Consider the following 24247-nt stretch of genomic DNA (forward strand, 5'->3'; position numbering starts at 1 on the left):
TTCCCCCCTCTCTTCCCCCTCCTACTTTGGGTTAATCCTGTTTGGGGCCTAATAATTTTAGCAGGGTCATGCCTTCCTTATTCCCAAGCTGTCCCCAAACGTCTTTGGCAAGAAGACTTTCAAGTAAATTTGGGTCTCAATAAGCTTCAAGTTTTATCTTTAGTTTTCGTTAACTGCAACACAATTCTAAAGTTCTGACATTATTTGAACTAGCAAAATTAAAAAAAAAAAACTGTGCGTACTTACAAAATACACATTCAGATCTTTTGTTTTTTAATTTTCAAAGCCCTATCTTTTTCTTTTGAGTCTATGTTGTATCTCTCCTGAAACAGCGGCCACAACGGCTTTACTAATCTGCTTTACAATTAAAGTTTTACAGACGCTTCCCCACCGTTTTCCCAGGCGGGGACGCAGTGGGTTCCCGGGTCTCTGCAAGCTCTCCGGGGTTCACCAGCAAGGTAGCTAGCTAGCTGGCTCTTGGGAGCCGAGCCCTCCATCCCTGCACACTCTGGAGTCCCACACCCCGCCACTGCACGCTCCTCCCACCAAAGCTGCCAGCCGCGCAGATTGGAGCCAGAACCAGATGTAAACACGGGTTGCGTACAGGGAGCCGGGACGGGGCAGCGGGCACTGAACCCCGGTCCCGGGCACCGGTCACTCCGCTACGAGAAAGCGCGTCTGGGAACCTGGACCGACGGCGAGCTCCGAGGGGAGGAGCCTAGGGGGCCGGACAGGGCCGGGGGCGGAGCCAGCGCGGCGGGGGCGGAGCTTTCACACGCACCTCCCCGGCTCCTCCCTCCGCCCCGCAAGGCTCCGACGTCTCAGGCGGCCACTCCGGGGTTTATTTGTTTACAAGCAGATTACGTCAGCTCCTCCCTCTCTTCCCGGCCTCTGGGCCCGCCCCCTGGCGGCCCTTCTTCCCGCCTCCTCCGGCTCCGAACCTGCCGACGTCACAATGGTGCGATCTCCGGATAGGCTGGCGTCCGCCGTCACGCTGCGGGTACGCCACTTCCTTTCCGCAGCGCTATAAAATGGGCTGCACGGCGGCGGCGGCTCTTCGCCCCTCGGAGCTGGAAATGCAACTCTTGGGATCCTCGGAGGCTACCGAGCTGGAGGCGGAGGCGGCTGGGGAGGTCCGAGCGATGTGACCAGGCCGCCATCGCTCGTCTCCCTCCCTCCCTCTCTCTTTCTCTTTCTCCTCTCTCTCTCTCTCTCCCGCCGCCTCCTGGCTTGAAAATAACTTTTTTACTCTAAGAGAAAGAAAGGAAAAAAAAAAAAAGAAAAATCCCCCCTCCCTTAGAACCAGTCAGTAGCCGTCCGCGCCTCACGTCCTCGCTCCCTCTCGGCCGTCGGGTCTGGGCGGGAGCCCGGGGTGGCCGCTCCGCCGTCGGGGCCGCGCCGCCGAGCCCCGGCCGCCCCGGGCCACCCCACCCCCCCGTCCGCCGCCCCCATGCATCCCTTCTACACCCGGGCCGCCACCATGATAGGCGAGATCGCCGCCGCGGTGTCCTTCATCTCCAAGTTCCTCCGCACCAAGGGGCTCACGAGCGAGCGGCAGCTGCAGACCTTCAGCCAGAGCCTGCAGGAGCTGCTGGCAGGTGAGCGGGGCGCGGGGCCCGCCGCGGGCCGCCGCTAACGGGCGCGTCCCGGTGGTGGCTGGGGGCGGCGGGGGGCTGGGCGGCGGGGCGCCGCGACACGCACAACAAAGGATCCCGAGCGGGGCGACGCGGAACTGCGCCCCGACGGCTACCGGCCGCTTGCGGGGGGGACAAAAGAGCCAGGGTCCCGCGTCCCGTCGGTCCTCTCCGCCAAGGCGCCGCGACCGTTGCGGGGTCGGCGGCTGGACCCCTCGGCTGGTGGCTTGTCGCCCCCTGGCCCCGGGGCCGGCCCCGGACCGACGTGCCAGGTCTCGGCAACCTCCTATGCTTCTTGCCCATTAATCATCGGATTTGTCACTGGTACAATTACACCCCAGCACAGATCTTGGTTTAGGGTTTCTTGTTTTTCTTCCCTTCGGGGTTAACAGTCCACCGTGTAGTTGTTTTGCGTCTCCCCTCCTTCCTTACCTCCCCCCCCCCCCCAGTCATAAAGTCTATTGTGTGCGACCCCGGTGGGGTGGACAAAGTAAACAGGTTCCCGCCCGGTCGTCTGTGCCATCCGGCTGGCTGGGCAGCCCAAGCTGCTCGCGGGATTCCTGTTTTGGCGGCTCAGCTGACCAGTACTGGGACAGTGTTTGCCACACTGATAATTTGGAAACCCTGTCTGCTCTTTCTCCATCCTGTTCAAGATAGCGAATGCAATCCTGGACATTTGTAAAAGTTGGTGGTTTTCAGTTTTCTTCTCCGAGAAGACCAGCAGGAGGAGGAAAGTACAGTACATAACTATGGTCTAAGCATTATTTCTATGTTCTTTCCTTCCACACAGAACATTACAAACATCACTGGTTCCCAGAAAAGCCGTGCAAGGGATCAGGTTACCGTTGTATTCGTATCAACCATAAGATGGATCCTCTGATTGGACAGGCAGCCCAGCGGATTGGACTGAGCAGTCAAGAGTTGTTCAGGCTTCTCCCAAGTGAACTCACACTCTGGGTTGACCCCTACGAAGTGTCCTACCGGATTGGAGAGGATGGTTCCATCTGTGTGCTGTATGAAGCCTCACCAGCAGGAGGTAGCACTCCAAACAACAGCACCAACGTGCAAATGGTAGACAGCAGAATCAGTTGTAAGGAGGAACTTCTCTTGGGCAGAACAAGCCCTTCCAAAAACTACAATATGATGACTGTATCGGGTTAAGATATAGTCTGTGGATGGATCCTCTTATAATGGATGGATAAATTTGATTTTTGCTTTGGGTGGGCTCCTCTTGGGGATGGATGATGGAATTTAAACCATGTCACAGCTGTGAAGACCCGGCACAAGATAGAGTGGTAATAATTTTTTTGTTTTTTTTGTTTTTTTTTTTTTTAAGTGACAGTGCCATAGTTTGGACAGTACCTTTCAGTGATTTAAATAGCCTGTGAGTCCAAGTAAAGGATCACTTAATATTTGCTAGGGAGTGATGTCACGGGGTGGTTTCAGTTTCTCCCAGACCTGATACCCAGTTTGTCACATCAGTCGATTTAAGGAAACCCTGTATATGGAAGAGCCCTCCTGCAGTCCATCTCCGCAGGGGAGTTTGCACTATTACACTTGAAAGTTATCAGTAACTTTTTTGGCAGCTCTATAGGGAAGCTCAATGTTTTAAGCATGGTAGTACTGGAAATTTTACATGGAGACTTTTACCTAGCACTTACATGTATAAATGTACATAAAGACAAACTAGTACGCATGACCCGGGGAAAATGGTCAGACCTTGTATTGTGTTTTTTGGCTTTGAAAAGTAGCAAGTGACCAGACTCTGCCGTGGCAACAGGCTTTAAAAAGACCCTTAAAAAGACACTGTCTCAACTGTGGTTGTTAGCACCAGCCAGCTCTCTGTACATTTGCTAGCTTGTAGTTTTCTAAGACCGACTAAACTTCTTATTTTTAGAAAGTGGAGGTCTGGTTTGTAACTTTCCTTGTACTTAATTGGGTAAAAGTCTTTTTCCACAAACCACCATCTATTTTGTGAACTTTGTTAGTCATCTTTTATTTGGTAAATTATGAACTGGTGTAAATTTGTACAGTTCATGTATATTGATTGTGGCAAAGTTGTACAGATTTCTATATTTTGGATGAGAAATTTTTCTTCTCTCTATAATAAATTGTTTCTTATCTTGGCATTTTAACCAATCTCTTGTCATGATTGCATGGAGGTTCAGCTACACAGTGTTGTTCTCAGAGGTCTTAGGTTTGTAAGATGTGAACATCACTTGCACACTGGTCACCCAGAAAAACACTTGGCGTGAGGAGTGAAGGTGACAATGTGTCCCATTAGGTGTCAGAAGAAGCAGGAGTAAGGCTTTTGTTTTTGTTTTTTTTTTTCACCTCGTTAAAAACATGGACACATTCACAAGCTAACGAAATGAGGATGACAGACAAAGGTACCCTCTTCCAAAATGATGCCACCCTAAGGATCATGAGTCACTGCTTCCTGGTGAAGTGAAGATAGAAAAATTCCTCTCTGGCCCACCTTTGGCAAACAATTACTTTGCCCCATGGATTTGTTCCATTAGAAATTCCTGGGGCAGGTGACCTGTAGGCTAAGTCACAGCACAGAGATGTGTTGCTTTTGCCTTTCATCACCTGCAAGATTTACATAAAAAACCCCCTAAGCTGGAGTTCAACAACAGGTATGTAGATGAACTTTTTTCTCAAAAGTTGAAGCACAGAGTCCGTTTTTATAGCAAGGAAAACTGAACAAGCACCTCTTGAACAAAGATTTGCTGCTAATTTGGGGGCTTGGGGGGATTTTTTTCCAAAAAAGGTATTTGGTGGAAATTGAAAGCAGAAATTTGAGTTCTGCTTTACAGTAAAGCTAACTGGGTTGGGGGAAGGGCAGAGGTACCCCTAGGAGTAAGTGGATGCACTCTAAATTGCTGAGAAGTCAGCCATGGTCTTCAGTCAGTAGTTCGGAACAAATCTGAAGGTTTTCTTTTTTAATCTAAGATTACATTCTTCTGGTATTTTTAACAGTGATCCAGAAGTACACCACTAACATTCCCGGTATTTAAGAACAGGAATGATATTCATACACTTTATTTATTAGCAGGCCATCTGGGGAGATATTAGGCTTTGTTTTCTGAGGTGGTCTTTGTAGTCCAGACTGGCCTCCACTCTCCTTTCTCGGCCTTCTGAATGTAGGCATCACAGATGTATGCTACTCCCCTACCCTCCCCCCACACTAGGAGTTCAGATTCTTTGTGTTTCTACAAAATAATGGGTCTCATTATGACATTCTTTTCATACTCATACTCCATCTAGTGCTTTTTCTAAAAGGCCCCTCGTTATCAAACTTGAATTTGAACACTACATTACATTGTAGTTTAAAGTGGGTCTCAACCTGATGCTGGCCAGTATGTGTATCATTTGGTAACTCCTCAGGAGACCTAAGGCGAAGAGGGTGACCCTCCACGGACAGGTCAGGTCTCTGCTGAGGACCTAAAATTTCTTCATCGTAAATGAAATGGAGAACTGTGTTTGGTGTTGCGATCAGACTTCTTGCTACTTGGGAAAAAATTAGAGAGCCTAACAAAACTGCCTGTTAGAATTCAGGTGTTGTGAGGCATGCAAATCTCAGACCTAGCTAGCATCCAGCTGCTTCCTGTGGCTCTAATCATCCATTCCCCAGACAATTGAGCAGCCTGTGTCTGCAGCACAGTAGCTGTCTGATAGTTCCTGCTCACTGCCTCTGGCTTTAGCTGTTTTGACAAAAAAACACGAGTGTCTCATGCTTATACCTACAGGTTATTTATACCAGGGTTTTCGTTGTTTTAAGAGCGGTATAAGTTTAAAAGGTTTACCCTGCCTAAATTAAAAAAAAAAAAAGTCATTGGAGAGCCCCATAAGAAAAGATGATTTTTAAAATTGGGAATTCATAGTTACGATTAACAGTAAGTTTGAGGAATGTTACTTTACAAATTTTAATCTTTTTCTCCAAAATTAAGTTGAGTTTTGCTTGTGATCCTACAAGCCTTGACATGTTAAGGCTTTGTTTTGAGACAGAATGTGTAGTTCAAGGCTGGCCTTGAACTTGCTGTGTAGCCAAGGAATACCTGGAATTCCTGATCCTCCTGTCTCCACCTGAGGTTGCAGTTACACCAGGGAGCCAGATTTGACCTGGGTTATCGGAAAAGTTACCCTAGTGATAGCAGGGTATGATTGTCCCTTATGCCATCTTTAGCTTTATTTGAGATATTTCTGTAATTACAGTCTGGAAAGGCCATTGGAAAGTGGCTTTCTGTTAGAATCACATTGTGAGGTTTCATTATGTCACTGTAACTCACCCTGTGACAAACATTTTTTTTTTTGAGACAGGGTCCCACTGTATCCTTTACTGGCTTGGAGCTCAGTTGTAGACCTGGTTGGCCTGGAACTCAGAGATCTACCTGCCTCTGCCTCCCAAATGCTGGACTTAATTAAGGGTGTTCACCACCACCACGCCTGGTTAGTGGTTTTGGTTTTGTGCGGGCGTGAATTATGGGATTGAGCTTCACATTCCAAGGAAGACAACAGTGGTCCTGATCTCCATGTTGAATGATTAAAGGTTTCTGGCTCCCCCTGGCTTTAGAACTAAATACCCAAGCTGCTAGACTCTCCCTTGTTGATCTTTAACATTTTTTGAGACTTCTTCCTCTTTCCAAATTTAACAAGCTGCATTTTGCATGTGAAAGTTCAAAGAAACTCTCGGTGCCCGTGGATTTCAAATGATGGTGCTTTTTGTAAGCTTCAGGGATTGGTTTTGCCAGTAATTTTAGGAAGCATCATCACCTGAAATTGCAAAGATTTAATTACCTGACCGGAGAGCATGCAGAGCCCAGATGCAAATGCTCTTTGCAGTTAAACTTTGACGACTACTTTCTTTTCTGTGTGTGTTTGGAAGGTAACGGGATTTTAAAAAAGTCTTTTAGAATAAAATGGCTTGTGGTACAGGTTGAACTGCTGCATCACAGGCCTTCAGCCAGGATTTGAGACTTGGGTTAGCCAGAGAAATGCATGTCAATAGTCATCATTTCTGGTTGTACTTTTAGTTTATACTCTGGTGACAAAAACATTGCTAAGGTGTTGCATTTTGTTTTTGAGCTGCTCCTAGCTAAGTAAGTCTGTTGGCTGTGAGGGTTGATGCCACATTTTTTCCCCAATCATTTATGGAGTATTAACACCAGTGTTTTGACTGCAGTTTTAGCTTAGCTTACTAACTTTATTGCTTAGATTGTCAGACAGAAGTTAAAAAAAGGAAACTTACTAGAATTGTATTTGCTTTTCTTTTTTGAATGCTTCCAATCCATCTTGTTAGATAATCTTAAGTAGCATTTTGGGGTTCAGTTTCTGAACCTTCATGCTACCTATTGTAGTTACAGGTTCGTTCATTTGGGAACTTGTGTGGTCATAGGGAATACCGATACAGAAGAATGATTTGAATCATCTAAAGATGATTTACAAAGGGAAATAGAAATTGGGGGACAACAGGTAAAGGCTTAAGTGACATTTCCTTTGTGGTGGTTAGAGGTGTGTCTTGTATTCTCAACAATTTTAGCAGTTTGGTAATCTGGTAATACACAACCCAAAATCTGAACTGTTTTAAGTGTATAGCTTAAAGTGACATTACAGGCTATTGGGCCTTCATGGAAACCATCCTTGAGGAATGTGTAGATAAGAAACAAACATAAGGCTACGATTAAGGGCATTTTGAAAAGAAATCAGACCATATACCTTTTATTCTTTGGTATTTAAAAAAGCACTTTTAAAAAGCTCTTTATTAAAAAAACAGCTAACAATGACATCATCTTGTCTTCTACCCTTAGATAGTAAAAACTATCTTATTCTTGGTAGTACAAGGATGATTAGCTATAAACCTACAATATTAGCATAAGGGCCACCAGGCAGGAACCCAGCATTAGCTGGGTTTCTGTGTTTGGAGACCAGCCTCAAATTAACATTGGCAGAGGACATTCACCATGGCTACGTTTGTCTTTAGTGAGTCTTTAGATGGTTGCCCTTGTAACTGATGCCATTCTTGAGAATATTTTTGCAGTTTTCATGTGTATGGATTGGGGGCTGGAAGTGGGAGGAAGAGGCAGGCTGGTCTCTGTTGAATTGAGGTCACTCTGGTTTACATAGCCAGTTCCAGGTCAACAAGGACTGTATAGTGAGGCCTTGTTTCAAAACCACAGAAACCAAACCTATGTCATAATCTCCGCAAGCAAACACAAACCGAACATATTATCGATGGGTGTACGATGATCAACCTATTCTTCAGCTCATTTTTCTAGATTCTCACAGAAGTGGATGAATATTTGCTTTCCCAAGAGTAACTTAAAAATTCTGTCCTGAAAGTGGCAAGTCATTCACAATGAGCTATTGGAACAATTATGATAGGGGTCACCTCGAATAATTTTAGCTTATTTGCATATATCATTGTTTATATTAAATTGGGTCATGTTTCAACCAACATACATCCAGAATGCTTACTGCCGATTCAAAGTCTACCCCTGTTTTAGGTGTGTATTCCAAAGGCTGTCAGGGTCTTTGTAACATTGCTAAGCAGGCTGACTTAATGAAGACAGAGCTGTCTAATTGTTTCTAGCAGTCACACTGTAGCCAGAAGTCTCTGTGCCTTTTTTCCTTTTGATCTAAGCCATCCCTACATTTGTTTTGGGAAGAAAGATGACTAACAAATGGACTATTTGAGAAAGTTCCATAAGTGGACATAAGTGTAAATCAGTCAGACACGACAGTTACACCATAAACTGGATTTGGTTTATTTTGTAGTTTTTTATGCATGGTAATGTTGTACCCTTAAGTCAATAAACTAAATGCATTTGTACTCCTATAAATTGTGCTTGTGAGCCTTCTAATGATCAATACATACTGTCATTTGGTCTTGCACCAGCTGGGTCAGATTGAGAGGTAGGCCAGTAATTCTTACCTCTCATTTTTCTGTGTAGAAAACTAAGCCTAATTAGCTCTGATGCCAAACAGCTAGAAACAGCTAGTATGTAATCTGAAATCAGGCCTTTCTGACCCTGGAACCAAGCTCTTAGCCACTGGGGCATTGCTGTATATGGCTTCCTGGCCTCGATTCTTATTGATGGACTGAGCAATAGCCATCTCTAGTCATTTTCAGGAGGCTTCCTTCTTTCTTGGCATTTGGTGGAAAGGATGCTAGTGTTGGATACACATGGATGGTTGGCGCCAGCCTCTGCCTTTGAGCCGTCTCAACCTCTTGAGTCATTCTGTATATAAAAACGGGGATGTCTATTGTCCAGGCCAAATAAACAAGTGAAACTACTTACAAGGACATTGTAAGTGTGATGTCTGGAGTTTGAATTCTTCATCATGGATACCAATTAAATATAGCAAGTTCGGTTTTCCTATCCAATGTTCCATCATTTCTTAAAGCCTACTTAGACAGGACCTGCAAGACATGGACTTGTGTTTTTAAAGTAAGGGAGGGGAGAAAATTGAGTTGCTTTGCTTTTGTGAAGACTGGACCTCCAGGTAGCCCTTCATCTTTATTGCACAGACTTTCTGAGCTAGATTTTCTCTTGGTTTTTCGAGACAGGATTTCTCTGTATGGCTCTGGAGCCTGTCCTGGAACTTGCTCTGTAGATCAGGCTGACCTCCAACTCGCAGAGATCCGCCTGCCTCTGCCTCCCGAGTGCTGGGATTAAAGGCGTGTGCCACCACTGCCCGGCCTTAGCTAGATTTTTATCTTGGCTCCGAGCGAATTTTTAAGTTAAAAAGGTGAGGCCCTTGCAGATCCTCTGTCTAAACTGAATGCACGTTAAATTGAGAGATGGAGTCACCCCACCCAGGATGTGTAACAGTGTAATCCCCGGGAAAGCAGTTTGCACCCTTTCCGAAGTTCGGTCTTCAGATGTGAACAAAGGAAGTTGAGTCCTTCCAGGGTGTGTTAGTCCTTGCAGCCATTTGTATTCAGCTGCACTTTTTACAGACACAACAGTGGCTCTCAATCTCTCTTCATCTGGAGTGCTCCTAGTACTTCCCTGACTGCAAGGAAAGCAGCCTTTTGCCTACAAGTTAGCTGCTTGGGGTTGGGTTTCTTCTCGTGTAACCAAGTGCAGTGTCGTCCTGAGTCACTGCTAGTGTCACTAGCTTCCCCTGGTCAGTCAGGAATGAGTCATTGACTCTGGGCTCTTGGAGACGATACTCGAGCGTCTCCTAAGCGACGATAGCCTCGCTCAACACTTGTAAGCTCACCTGTGTGTCAGCACCAACATCTGCACACATCCCTTTGTACTCAGCCAGCCAAGTTTGTGTTAATTTATTTTGTAGTAACTTAGGGGGAAAGGAACTCGCCTAAATAAAGCCTTTCACTTGTAGGCAGGTAAGTACTCAGCCGATGAGTTAATCTTTTTACCTTCCTTCCTTCCTTCCTTTTGATTTTGAGAAAGGGTCTTACTGCTGCCCTTGCATTCACCTTAGCCTAGGCAGACATCAAACTCAGACCTTCCTCAGCCTTTAGGTGTCATCAGGCCTGAGAAGGGGCTTTTTGTTTGAGTGTTTGGTTTGGTTTTTGAGACAGGATCTCACTGTGTAGCTCTGGTTTGCCTGGAACTCACTGCGGAGACCAGACTGGCCTTGATTTTAGAGACCTCTGTACCTCTGCCTGCTGAGTGCTGGGATTAAAGGCATTGGACACACTTTTCTGTGAGGCCTGTTTTAAGAGCACTAAGATTTAAGGCAAGAGGCAACCAAAATTATGTTAACTTGTATCTTTATTTTTTTTTTTTATTTTTTGTGTCTTCTTTATTTTTCATCTTTAAATTTCTTATTTGTGTTGTGTGTAAGCATTTTGGTGTGTCTGTGGCACACATGTAGAGGTCAGAGACTTTGGGGAGTCTTTTTCTCTCCACCATGTGGGTTCCAGGGTCTCCAGGCTTGGCAGCAGGTTGTGTTGTTTCTGGAAAACCCCTTTACTGCTCAAGGGTTATGAGTCAGTTGTGTCCTGTAATGAGTGAGATGGAGACTGAGTTTGGAAGTAAATAGAAAAAGGTTAGCTGGCCAGTGTTACTAGAAGTTGTCCTTTGAAAATACCAGTTGTGGTTAAAGAATTAAGGATGGGCCACTTACTATAAAACAAGATGCATGTCACATTTCTCCTGACCCCCAGGTTCTTGGGTTTTCCCCATTACTCTGTAAGTTTGTGAATTCTGAGTCTTCTGGATATTTTCAGATCCTTCAGGTATAACTGGCGTATTACTCTATGACTGCATCTTTTGCAGTCACTGAAAATAGGTAAAGTCCCTAAGTGCCAAGTATTATACTAAATACTGGGGATACAAAGACCAAGATGGCCAGCCTTGGTAATACATACCTTTAATCTCAGCACTCAGGAGGCAGAAGCAGGTGGATGGATCTGTGTGAGTTCAAGGCCAGCATAGTCTACGAAGCAAGTTCCAGGATAACCAGAGGTACATGACAGAAGACACCCTGTCTCAACAAAACAGGAAGTCAAGTGACACAGAGGGACCTGGGCTGGGGAGAAGAGGAGGGAGAGAAGAGACATGCCTTCCAAATTGCAGAATCCTACCTGAGCTGCCACATGCTAAGGGAAACTGTCGAGGTGGCACAGTGAGCTGGGTTGACATGACTGCCCCAGAAAGCTTTCCCTGAGGACGGACACTGAAATGCAAGTCTGAAAGCTATAGGCGCTTCTCAGGGGAAGGCAAGCAATAGGGAGCCTGCAGAATCTGCTGGAAGGTGCTAGCAAATAGATAAGAAAAATTGAAGGAGCCAAGCCCCTGATGGCGATTGCATACTGGAGTGATCATGTCATCAGACTGATACATTTATTAACCAAACTGTGACTCTTGAGAGTAAAAGAAGGGGCTGTTAGTAATTGAAGACTTCAAGCATTGGCCAGGGCCCATGGCCACTTCCCTTTTGTAGGCTGTGCCCACAGTGTTAACTTTTTAAGGGCTGATAATCAACGTCATGTTGCCTTCCTGAGAATGTGTCAAGGACTTATTAAACACCTTAGCAGGTCCAGAAAGGAGCCAGAAAGAATTCCGGGAGGGGGGATGGGGTGGAGGGGTGTGTGGCTTTCTGAGATCACTGAAGCCTGGTTTGTCCTGGAGCAGGAAATGAGTATCCTACATTCTAAAGGCTTAGCAAGAAAAGATGGCTCTTTGCGTTAGCATCACTGTCCTGCTTTAGGAAATGGCATAATGTGGGTGCCTGATACTGACACACGGTCGTGATCCACTACATTGGGTTCGAGGAGCTGAACCTGGGTCCTCTTCTAGAGCAATTGGTGCTTCTAACTCTCTAGCTCCAATCAAGGCTGTAAATATTTATTTATTTATCCTTATTTTACATCCCAGTTCCCAATCTCTCCCTCTCTCCCATATCCCCCAACCACCCTCCCATCCCATCCCCCCCCCATTCCACAGGGAGGGTGATGCCTTCCAGGAGGGGTCAACAAAATCTGTCAAGTCATTAGGAGTAGGGACTAGGCCCTCCCTCCTGTCTCTAGGCTAAGGGAGTATCCCTCCATGGGGAATGTGCTCACAAAGTCCTTTTGTGCACCAGGGATAACATCCTGGTTCCACTGTCAGAGGTCCCTTAGACTGCCCAGGCCTTCTAACTGAGACCCACGTTCAGGGCTCTGAGTCAGTCCCATGCTGGATTCCCAGCTATCAGTCTGGGGGTCCATGAGCTCCCCCTTGTTCAGTTCAGCTGTCTCTGTGGGTTTCTGTAGCTAAACACTGAGCCGAATTGGAATCCAGATGCAGAGAAGGGAAGACAAGTCCAGGCTACAAGGCTGTAAATTTTAAGCAAGTTTTTTGTTTTGTTTTTGAGAAAGGGTCTCAGGCACCCTCTGTGTAGCTAAGGGTACCCTTGAATTTCAGTGTTGAACTTGGCCTCTGCTTTCTCCAGAGCTGGGGTTTCAGGCATGCATCATTGTACTGGGATAAAACCCAGCACCTCGTGCATTCCAGAGAAGCTCGCAGAGTTTAACCGTTTTCTAATTCCGTGGTTTTGGTGCCGAGTGTATAACTTTTCAGGTATGGGACACTCTTGTTCTTGGAGGTCAGGGAGTCTACACACTCCCATAATCCACACCCTTATCCAGAGAGTGAGCGTGTCTGCGCTGTTCCCTTGGAGAGACTTTACAGTTTGACTAAGGCACAGGGGTTGTGGAGTCAAGCCTCAAATTGGAAAGGAGCTGTTTTACTTCTCCTGGTCTAACTTTAGTTTTGCTTCTGAAACATGTGGCAATGGCTACGCCAAACATGAAATAAGCTGCTGCCAGGAGAAACCCTAGCCTTTCAAGTAGTCATGGTTTAGTGGCCACTCATGCGGCTTGCCCCTCCCAGGCCTAGCATGTCTCAGACTTCTAAACAGCCATAGGCTCTGAGTCACAACCCTCCCCTGACTCACACTTACTAGTGATTGCTTATTTATTAGTAGACTGAAACCAAGTGACTTGGTCAACCCCAAAAGGTTGTAAGGATGCCAAGTGTACACAGAACTTCTCCACACATATCCCTTTTGTTGTGCTAGTTTTAATTTTGCTTTTGTAGACACGCTTTCATGAGGCTCAGGCTAGCCTCGCTGTGTAGGGGAGGACCTTAAACTTTGGTTGTGCCACCACGCCAACTTTATGCGGTGCTGGGATCGAACCCATTCCAGGGCTTTGTGCAAGCTAGGCAGCCTCCTCACCCCACCCCCACCCCCCACTCCACTTTTGAGTTTCTGCTTGTTATCTTTGATTTGCAACTATGATGAGGCGGTGGTGTCGAGCCTGTGTGTATAGCCACCACGTCCTGGTCCGAGGATTTCCTCTCATTTCAAAATCCTCACCACCAGTTGCTGGAGCCATCAGAATATTGACTCAGAGTGTAAATGGTTGTGAAACTGCCTCAATGCCGGCCTCGTGTGGTGCATTGTCCTTGAAGATTTGTGAGACAGAATTGTCCTGGAAGTACTTGGTAAGAGCAGAATCTACCTGGGTGGGGGCAGGGAAAGGCCGTGGCTCACCTATGACTGGAAAGCTACCATAGTGTTCCGGTGGAGCCCACTCTGGAGGCAGATCTTGATCAGCTGTGTCCTGCCAGAAGGACTGTGACATCGGGGAGGTCATTACAGACATGTTTTCCTCAGTGCCATGATTCGCATAGTTTCAGTACAGGTGCCTGCCTCACCCCCCATATCTCCTGCAGCTCCAGTTTTGAAAGAATGGCCAGTGAGTGCAGATGGGAGGGTGGACGGGTTGAGTTGGATTTCTCTACTGAGAGCCTAGCCCGCAACCTGATCCCAGGGCTAGAGTGAAGGCTCAGTAGTCAAGAGCACTTACTGCTCTGGCAGAAAACCTGGATTTGGTGACGGATGCCCACAGTGCAGCTAGCAGCCATCTGTAACTCCATTCCCAAGGGCTCTAGCCTCTGAGGACACCAGGGACATGTGTGATGCATATACATACAAGCAGGCAAAATATTCATACACATAAAAATTCAACAACAACAACAAAAACTTGGTTCCATCTGGAGAGTCTCCAGCTTTGGCTAGATGTTGATAGCAGTAGTAAATTTAATCTTTGATATTTATTCCTTTTTCCTTTTTTCTCTTTTGTTTTTTGAGATTTATTTTTAATTACATGTGGAGGCTCATGCCCGTGAATGCTCGTGTTTGAGGTTTGGATCCCCGAAGCTAGAGCTACAGATGTGAGTCTCCTGATGTGGGTACCTGGAATCAAACTCAGGTCCTTGTAAGATGCATATGCTCTTAAACACTAAGCCATCTCTCCAGACCCCTATTTCAGCTTGTTTTTTTGTGTTTTTTTTTTTTTTTTTTTTCCTTTGAGACTAAGTCTTGGAGCTCAAGCTGGCCTCAAGAATCACTGTACAGCTGAGGATGGCCTTGAACTAATGATACTGCCTCCTCCATCATGCTCAGATTGTGTGTGTACCACTAACCCTGGCCTGTGTGGTACTGGGATGGAGCCCCCTGGACATAGCGAACACTAGGCAAGCAATCTACCAGCTGACTTGCATTGCTAGTCCTTGTTTTGAAAAATAAATTTCATACATTCAGCACAGGAAGTGGTGGTGTGGCGCATATATATATATATATGTGTGTGTGTGTGTGTGTGTGTGTATGTATGATATATATACATATATATATGTATGATATATATATCGTGTGTGTGTTTGTGTTTGTGCTCATGTAAGCCTGTATGATACTGCATGTGTGTATCTATCAGTGGATAACCTCACCCACAGGAATCAGTTCTCTCCTTCCACACCATGTGGGGTCTGGGAATTGAACTCGGGTTGTGAGCCTGGGCAGGAAGATCCCTTACTCTCTGAGCCATCTGGATGGCCTGGGAGTGCTGTTTACTTTCCTTTTTGCCTACCTCGAGTCTCCCACCTACACGTTCCTGGTACCATGGATAACTTCAGCCTTACTGCTCTCCTCCTGTAAATCTGCTGATGGCCAGGAATGTGCTGGTGACTCCTCGCAGGCAGGGAAGAGTTGCCATTGTAGTCACTTGTATAGAATTGTTATTTAACCTGCACCCCCACACCCCAGGCCAGGTACTGGCTGACCTTTATCACCTGAAGTGTTGCCTGCTTCGCTCTCCCACCCCTCTCTGATTCTCAGTCAGGGCCTTGCTATAGAGCCCAGGACGGCCTCGAACTCGTAACACTCCTGCTTGAGCTACCTTAGTGCTGAGATTGCAGGCATGCCCATTTGATTCTTCCTTTTAACAAGGGCATGTGTGCGTGCGTGCGTGTGTGTGTGTGTGTGTGTGTGTGTGTGTGTGTGTGATGCTTGGGTACGGATGTGTATGTACAATGTGCATATGACGTCAGAGGACCACTTACAGGAAAAGGGTCCCATTTTACAGTACTCTGAGCTAGCCACTTGTAGCTAGCCCCTGAGCTTCCACAACTCTCCAGTCTCCCCTAGGGAGTGCTTTATGGCATCCAGCTTTTTTTATACTGATTCTGGGGATTGAACTCAGGTCATGCTTGCACAGCAAGTGCTTTTAGAGCCTGAGCCATCACTCCTGTGTGGGGGCCGCATTTCTCATGTCTGATCATCTTACTTGATAGGAAGATGGTAAAGTCAAGGGACTACTTCAGTGGAATCTTTTGAAGATGCTAAAATTAGATGAAAAGATTATACATTTTAAAATATGTATCAAGGGTCCAGGATTTTTTTTCTCTCTTAAAAGAATCTTTCTTTCTAGTCATTTGAAGGCAATAAAAAAGAAAAAAATAAAAAAACCCTCTGCTTTCAGAGAGGAAGGTGAAAATATATACAAGAGGAAAATACATTCGGCATCAGTAAGTGAGCGGGGTAAGGAACGAGGTTTGATGGGTTAGTTCTGGGACAATGACAGAGTTGTACAACACTGTGTGTGGTCCACACAGTAAAGTGACATAGGGGATTGTTGCTATTTTAAGTAAGTTGGTCAGGGATGGCTCCCTGAGGGTCACATTTGAGCAGAATGCTTGGAGAGCAAAGGAACAGCTCTGGAGATATCTGGGGGAAAGAATATGCTGTTCTTGAGTGATTCCAGACTCCTTCCAGGCTCACCTCTCTCCAAAAATGGTATTGTGATTCCGCATCAGGATTCTTCATGATAGTGTCTGCTAACCTGCCTCATGCCCATTTCCCTTCCTGATGGTTGGGGCTTGCTGGAGTCAGCACATCTTTGATTACTGGCAAGTCAGCAGTGGTCCCCCCCCCCCCAAGCCTTCCTTCCAGTTTACAGAAAATTGCAAATCAAAACAGACAGGCTGATAAGACATGAACCTGAAGAAAGTATTCTGCTTTCTTTAACGTCTACATCTACAATAAATCCGAAATGAGATTCACTGCCTGGGATAATGATGCGGGCACGTGTGTCCTCATAACTGGGAAAATCAGTTATTCAATAATCGGAGATTATAGTAAGGCTCTTGTCATTTCGAGACCTTGGCCTTTGTATGTGAGATGTGATAAAAGCAAGGGTACATCGCTTTCCTGACACAATAAATAAACTTGGAGAGCTTGTTTTGGTTTTGTATCATTATCTCTCTCTCTCTCTCTCTCTCTCTCTCTCTCTCTCTCTCTCTGTGGGTGTGTGTGTGTGTGTGTGTGTGTGTGTGTGTGTGTGTGTGTGCAGGCCACCACATGTGAGGAGTCTCCTACCTTTTCTAGGTTCCAAAGATTAAACTCAGGTTATCAGGTGTCTTTCCTCGCAGAGCTATCCCGTCAGTCCCTGTGAAACACCTTTTTAACTTACTGGTAGTTACCTGGTGTATTCTTGCATTAGAGAGAGTTTCTAGTGTTGAGATTGTATATTTGTGTGTGGTTTTATTCTTGTTTTATTTTTCCCATAAAATTTTTGTCTTGATTGTTTTTAAGTTGAAATTAGAAACAAGCTGGTTTTACATGTCAATCCCAGTTCCTGCACCCTCCCGTTCTCCCCTCCCCCCACCAACCCCCATCCCATCCTTTCTGCTCCCCCCCCAGCAGATTTCCATGGGGAGTCTTCAAAGTCTGTCTTGTCATTTAGAACAGGGCCTAGGCCCTCCCCCATGTCTCTAGGCTGAGGGAGAATCCCTCTATGTGGAATGGGCTCCCAAAGTCTATTCGTATACTAGGGATAAATACTAGTCCATTACCAGAGGCCCCATAGACTGCCCAGTCCTATCTAACACCCACATTCAGAGGGTCTCGGTCAGTCCTATATGCTGGTTTTCCAGCTATCAGACTGGGGTTCATGAGCTCCCCCTTGTTCAGGTCAGCTGATTCTATGGGTTTCTCCAGCCTGATCTTGACCACATTGCTCATCACTCCTCCCTCTCTGCAGCTGGATTCCAGGAGTTCGGCTCAGTGTTTAGCTGTGGGTGTCTGCTTCTGCTTCCATCAGCTACGGGATGAAGGCTCTGGGATGGCATATAAGGTAGTCGTCAATCTCATTTTCATGGAAGGGCATTTAAGGCAGCCTCTCCACTACTGCTTAGATTGTTAGTTGGGGGTTGTCCTTGTAGATCTCTGGGCATTTCCTTAGTGCTAGATTTCTCTTTAAACCTATAATGGCTCCCTCTATTATGGTATCTCTTTTCTTGCTCTCCTCTGTTCTTTCCCTGACTTAATCTTCCTGCTCCCTCATGCCCTCCTCTCCCCTCTTCTCCCCTTCTCTTTCTCCTAACTCCCTCTCGCCTTCCCCCATGCTCCCAATTTGCTTGGGAGATCTTGTCCCTTTCCCCTTCTACAGGTGACCACATATGTCTCTCTTAAGAGTACTTCTTTTATTCTAGTTTTTTGGCGGTGTGAATTGTAGGCTGGTAATCCTTTGCTCTATGTCTAAAATCCATATATGAGTGAGTACATACCATGTTTGTCTTTTTGTGTCTGGGTTATTTCACTCAGGATGGTTTCTTGTAGTTCCATCCATTTGCCTGCAAATTAAAAGATTCCAGTGATTTTTTTTTTTCTGCTGAGTAGTATTCCATTGTGTAACTGTAAATGTACCACATTTTCTCCATCCATTCTTTAGTTGAGGGGCATTTAGGTTGCTTCCAGGTTCTGGCTATTACAGACAATGCTGCCGTTAATATAGTTGAACAGATGTCCTTGTTGTATGAATGTGCTTCCTTTGGTTTTGGGTATATACATAAGAGTGGAATTACTGGATCTTGAGTTTTTTTTTTTTAAGATTTTTTTTCTTTTTGGTTTTTTTGAGACAGGATTTTTCTGTGTAGCTTTAGAGCTCTGTAGACCATGCTGGCCTCGAACTCACAGAGATCCACCTGCCTCTGCCTCCCGAGTGCTGGGATCAAACGTGTGTACCACCAATGCCCAGCTTTAAGATTTAGTTTTATTTGTGTGTACATGTGTACATCAAATGGGCCAGAAGAGGCAGTCTGCTTACCTGGAGCTGGGGTTGTGAACTGCCAGACCTTCGTGTGGCAAATCAAAACCGAACCTGGGTCCTCCAGAAGAGCAGCAAGCGTTCACCACTGAGCAATCTCTCCAGCCACCAATTTGTTTTTGTTTTCAAAACAAGGTCTTAAGTATCCCAGGCTATTGTTGAATTCACTCAGTATCCAAGGACATCTTTGAACTTCTGATGGTCCTGTCTAAATGCCAGGTTTTCAGTCATATGCAATATTGCCAGTCAATGGGGTGCTGGGGACCATAGCCAGGGCCCCTCATGCACACTAGGCAAGCACTCTAGCAGCTAACCAATATCCCCAGCCTAGTGTGGTTTCTGTTTGTTTGAGACAAGGTCTTTCTACATAGGCCTGGATATCCTCGAGAACCTTACTGCCCAGACAGACTGGGCCTCGAACTTAGATCAGAAGCATGGTCAACTGACACACCTAGCTCCTGTTTTTGTTTTTGAGGTCTTGTTACATAGCCCAGGCCTCTTAAGCCTCCTGCCTCAGTTTCCCAAGAGTTGCAACTTCAGGTGTGACTCATCATGCCCTGCTTTGGTCTGAAGATTTTAAAGTATTTCTCTGATTCATTGACTTCGTACTTTCTCAGATAATCTCGTCGCGATTTCTGCCCTGTCACTGTCCCTAGTCACGCTTGCTGGATCAGTGCCATCTAGGCGATCTTCCTTGCGCTACATAGGAATTGCCTGAGTACTGTTTGGCGTGTTGAGGTTGGGGTAAAACCACGGAGTCTCCCCCAGCTATTGAGAGTCTGAGAAAGGCTCAAGTGAACACAGAAATAGTTTCTGGATCTTACAAAAGGATTCACCCCCACCTTTTTGATTGAAAGTGGGTTTTTTTTTTCATATCATCTATTTTTGATTAGAGTTCCTATTCTGATTTCTGAGTATCGTTTTCCCCTCCCCCTACACCTCCCAGTTCCTCCCAACTTCCCCTCCCATCTGGATCTACAGCAAGAGGATCACTCTTCAAGTTCATAAATATTAACAGATAATTCGGGCCATTTGACTAAAAATGATGAGATGGGGCTGTGGAAAACGAGAGAAGGAAAGAAAGATGGATAGAAACACTGAAAACCAATAGTCATGTAGGATTTATGTAGAATCAGCCATTTTACCCACAACAAACATTTACCAAAGGCAACAGGAGATCTATATTTATTTAGGGGCGTGGGTCTTTGAGTATATGCTTAAATCCCCAAACCTGTTTTTGTAAATGCTATGTCATTGTCTAAAAATTCTCTTCAACACCAGTATATGTGTTTGCCTAATGATAATAAGCCCACAACCAAAGTTCCCCAATGTTAAATTTGGCAACACAAGGAAAATAACCACGTTAATTTGAAACCCAGCACCAGAGCTACTGATGGTGATTATAGCCCTGTGAATCTGCTAATATTTGTTTCCACAGTCTACATTACATCTCCCAGAAGACTTCTCAGGTGCAGCTCTGTGTCATTCTCTTTATCAAAATGCTGGCTAGACTCCTCTGGCTGTGCGAAGTGTGTTTGCCCTTCCTTTTCGTGAGAAATGCCCTGCCTTTGTTTCTTAGTGAGAATCACCGTTTTCCTTCATCCCGCCCACTCAAGCCGAACTTCTCTACTTAGGCAGGAAAGTCCTCGACTGTGTAGCATGAAATAAAAACATCTAAATGTGTGGTTGGGCAGAGTTATTTTTAAGTCGAAATCTACCATAACAGGGTGTTACACAATAAAGTTATGGTAAAGCTATTTCCAATGGAAGTACTTTCGTTGGCTATAACACAGATGAAAGTTTCTGGGTGAGTGAAAATATTATTCAAGTGTCTGGAGTGCGGGCCTTCGCCTAGATCTATGTTTACAATTTTCAGTGAAAATTTTTCACTAGAAATTTGTTTGTGGGGAACAAGATACAGACACCTGTCTTTGGGGAGGAGGTGTGTGTGTTTGCTGGAAAGTAAGGAGAGGACAGTTAGCTCTGAAAGATGTAAGGACTGGGGAAATGAATGGTTCAGAAGGTAGAGGGGCCTGCTGCTAAGCCCAGTGACCCGAGTTCAATCCCAGGTACCCACACAGTGGAAGGAGAAAACGGACTCAAAAGTTCTCATCTGACCTCCATGTGTCTCCTGTGGTGCCCCGAGGGTCAAAGCTGAGGGGCCTGACCTCAGGCCTGCAGAGCTCGCACTTTACTGATCGCACTACCTGGCCAGCCCCTTCCCTTCTCTCCCTCTCCCACTCTCCACTCATGTCTCCTCCCTCAGGGAGCCAAGGAACTCAGGGAACTAGGGGGTGGTTACCCGGAGATGGCAAGGCCTTTCTCTGAGTGATTACTGGTGAAGACTCTTCCTGTGAAGCAACCATTCGGCAGGCTCTCAGGACAGCTCTCAGTTGCTGAGAAACTCTTGACCGGGATGGCTCTGTGGAGGAAACGGGAGAGGAATACAGAATGTAACCTCTGTTTATAAAATGGAGGGTGATTCGGAGCCAGGGAAGAGTGATATTTTGTTTAGTGTTTTCCCCATTATGAGCCTTGTTTCTCGGTGTAGATAACAATTCTTTCTCCTGAACATAAACTTAGAAAGTTCCACATAAGGAGGAATAAACCGGCTGTAAACTTGTGGAGCTTTTCTGATGGAAAGAGTTAAATTTTTGTCCCATAGTGATAAGATAAACAAAGCATCTTTCTATTTAAAAAAAAAAAAAAAATTAAATTCCGGCAGCAAGTTGTACACTCATTTTGCCTGTCTGTACTGGGTTCCTGACCGCTGCAGAATGGAGACTTAGTTCCATTAGATGCCTCAAGATATTTGGTGGTTGTGTCTTTATTTTTCAAAGATTCATTCGTGAGGCCAGGCGTTGGTGGCCCACGCCTTTAATCCCAGCACTCGGGAGGCAGAGGCGGGTGGATCTCTGTGAGTTCAAGGCTAGCCTGGTCTACAGAGCGAGTTTCAGGATAGGCTCCAAAGCTACCGAGAAACCCGGTTGCGAGGGAAAAAAAAAAAAAAAAAAAAAAAAAAAAAAAGATTCATTTGGGAAGATGGGTTCTCAGTTCCTGTTCTAAGACCTGTTTTCCTTGGTCGTTGTCTGCGTTAAAACAAAACAACTCTGAAACAATGCGTTGGATAAATCACTGGAAGTAAAAGGCAGACACAGACAGAACCTGTCATTGGGGCTGACATGATGGCTTGGTGAGTAGAGACGCTGTGTGTTTTCCGAGCAAACCCGGTGACATGTGCTCTGTCCTCAGAAACTGCGGAAAGGTGAAAGGTGAGAACTAAGGCCACAGTTGTCTTCCGGTCTCCACAAGTACACAGGGCACCATGGCATGTCAAACCCCCTCAGACACACACAGCTACACAATGTACATATAACGATAAAGGGGTTAAATGAAAAACATAATGTTGTGATATAATAATAACAACATCTCTCTCTCTCTCTCTTTTTTCTTTTTGCATTCAGCCACAAGTCATTTCTTGCTGACAGTTGTTGCAGAGGCCAGGGAAATAAATTTCTCTTAGCCGAGCACAATGGCACACTTTTGTAATCTCAGCACCCTGGAGACTGAGACAGGACTGTCTATTCAGTAAACCACATAGTAAAACCCTGTGTTAAATACACAAAATAATAAATAAACAAGCAAACTTGCCCATCTTTGATTCTATTTTGTTCATCCTTTTGAACTCCAAACTTTTTCTTTATCAGTGGCTTTCCAGGTTCTCCATAACGCACACACTTATACTCTCTCTGTCTCTCTCTCTCACACACACACTCACACACACACACACACATACTGGTACACACAGTCTCACACTTGTACTCACACTCCCCGCCCCCCCCCCCACATTGCCTCAAGATAGAGAATATCAAGTACAGAATGAAGAAATGACAAGATCCCTCTGTCTCCCTCTGCGGGTTGCCTATGTCCACACTGTCCTTGGCTGTTCTTACAGGAGGCTTGCCCCCCAAAGAGGAGCTTTGGGAATTAAAACCATACGCCCCTTCCCTCAACTCATCCATCACTCAGCCTTCCTCCTCCACACAGAGCAGAACTGGGTTTGTTTTGTTTCTTAAATCCCTTTCTGGGCTTCTTCATTTTTTTTTAATTGTTTTTTTAAAAAAACTTTATTTTGATTTTAGTTTAAAGGAAAATACAGCACCCGATATCATCACTCTTGTACTGAAAAACAACAACAAAAAACATGGGCACAGGGATTTTCTGAAGATCAAGAGGAAAGGGCTTTTCAGCTAGAGCTGTGTTCAGTGGACAGCTTAGGATTTGGAGTGATCCTGTACAAAAGATGTGGGAAATCTATCCCTTTTCCACTCCTATCCCTCCTTCTCCTCCCCTAGCCTCTCTGGCGCTTTATTTGTAGCCCAGGCTAGCCTCAGACTTCCTCCACAGACTGGCCGGACCTGGCCTTCTCCTCTGAAACATGCAAAAGCACTTGGCTGTCTGATTTCCAAGTGGGACTCTGCTGAGCCCTGATGAGAATCTAAGGGCATTGGAAACAAACTAAAACCACTGTGAGTTTGTAATCCAATGCCGGAAGGAAGACTGCAAATCATAGTAAGACAGTGCGTTGCATCAGGATAAAGGCAGTGGGGGACATAAATGAGCTTACCAGGGGAGGAGGCAAGGGGAGCCTCCACAGTACTCTGCACTGGTCCTGAGAAATGGACTCAGCATTCTGCAGTGGGTTGACGGATGCCCATAGCGAAAAGAGAATGAAGGATCACGGCAGACACCTAATAGAGCATTCCGTGTCATCCAGAGCTTACAATTTGCAGATAGGGGCTGCAGAGATGGCTCAGTAGCTAAGAGCAATGCTCTTGCAGAAGACCCCAGGTTTGGTCCCAGTACCCACTTTGGGCAGCTCACTACTGCCTGTAACTCCAGTGCCTGGAGCCAGGGGAGTCTGACATCTCTGGCCTTTGCTGGCACCTGCATTCACACACACACACACACACACACACACACACAAGCAATAAACCTCTTTCAAAAGATGCACAGAAAAATCTGGCCTTCTCCAAAATATACAAAATTCAAAAAACAGCAGACTCCCCCAAGGGAGGGACACGCATCCATGAAAGAGTGCATTTGGCACTTTGCATAGTGCAGCCACTTTGGAGCAGGGGGAGAAGTGTGAGCAGTTGGGGGGTTGCCTGGAAACTTTCAGGGGAGTCTGGGTGAGTGAATGAGTAACCCTTTGCGTGATAGAAATAAGATGGGTTATGACTCAGTGAACACACATTATGCGTGTGCAGAATGCTGAGTCCATTTCTCAGGACCAATGCATATAAACATATGCATGGTCTCCTTATTCTTTGTACTTGTGATAATCAGACATAAACCTGGTGCCGTTTTCCCACGAAATTTTTATTTCCTGATTGTGCTAAGCAATAGTTCTTTCTCCTTTAAACTGAAGCATAAAGGGAACTCAGTGAAGGGCTTCCAGGTCCTGCTTTTTTTTCCCCTTTAGCAATTTCTTAATGTTTTCTTCACCTGTTGCCACTGGCACTGACCACTTCCCCTTTCATACTAAAGCTTTCTATCTCCCAACCTGTCCCTTGGATGCTCTGGTGCTAATTGAAAAGCCAGAAAGAACTTCCAGCCAGTCTTTCCAATATCCATCCTGTATCATGGAGCAAGGAGCCAAGGATGAAGGTTTGACAGTGTTGTGTTAGCAAAATTCCCCCTGAGG

General features: G+C 45.6%; 1 protein-coding gene across 1 annotated transcript; it reads left to right on the forward strand.

The window, feature by feature from the left end:
• Window positions 1–1432: 1432 nt before the first annotated feature.
• Window positions 1433–3769, forward strand: Btg1 (BTG anti-proliferation factor 1). Its single transcript, XM_051206266.1, has 2 exons — window positions 1433–1598; window positions 2425–3769. The coding sequence occupies exons 1-2, from the start codon at window positions 1451–1453 to the stop codon at window positions 2793–2795; spliced, it is 519 nt and encodes a 172-aa protein (XP_051062223.1). The 5' UTR covers window positions 1433–1450; the 3' UTR covers window positions 2796–3769.
• The last annotated feature ends 20478 nt before the right edge of the window (window positions 3770–24247 follow it).

Source organism: Phodopus roborovskii, unplaced genomic scaffold, assembly GCF_943737965.1.
Source record: "Phodopus roborovskii unplaced genomic scaffold, PHOROB, whole genome shotgun sequence".
Lineage (NCBI taxonomy): Eukaryota > Metazoa > Chordata > Mammalia > Rodentia > Cricetidae > Phodopus > Phodopus roborovskii.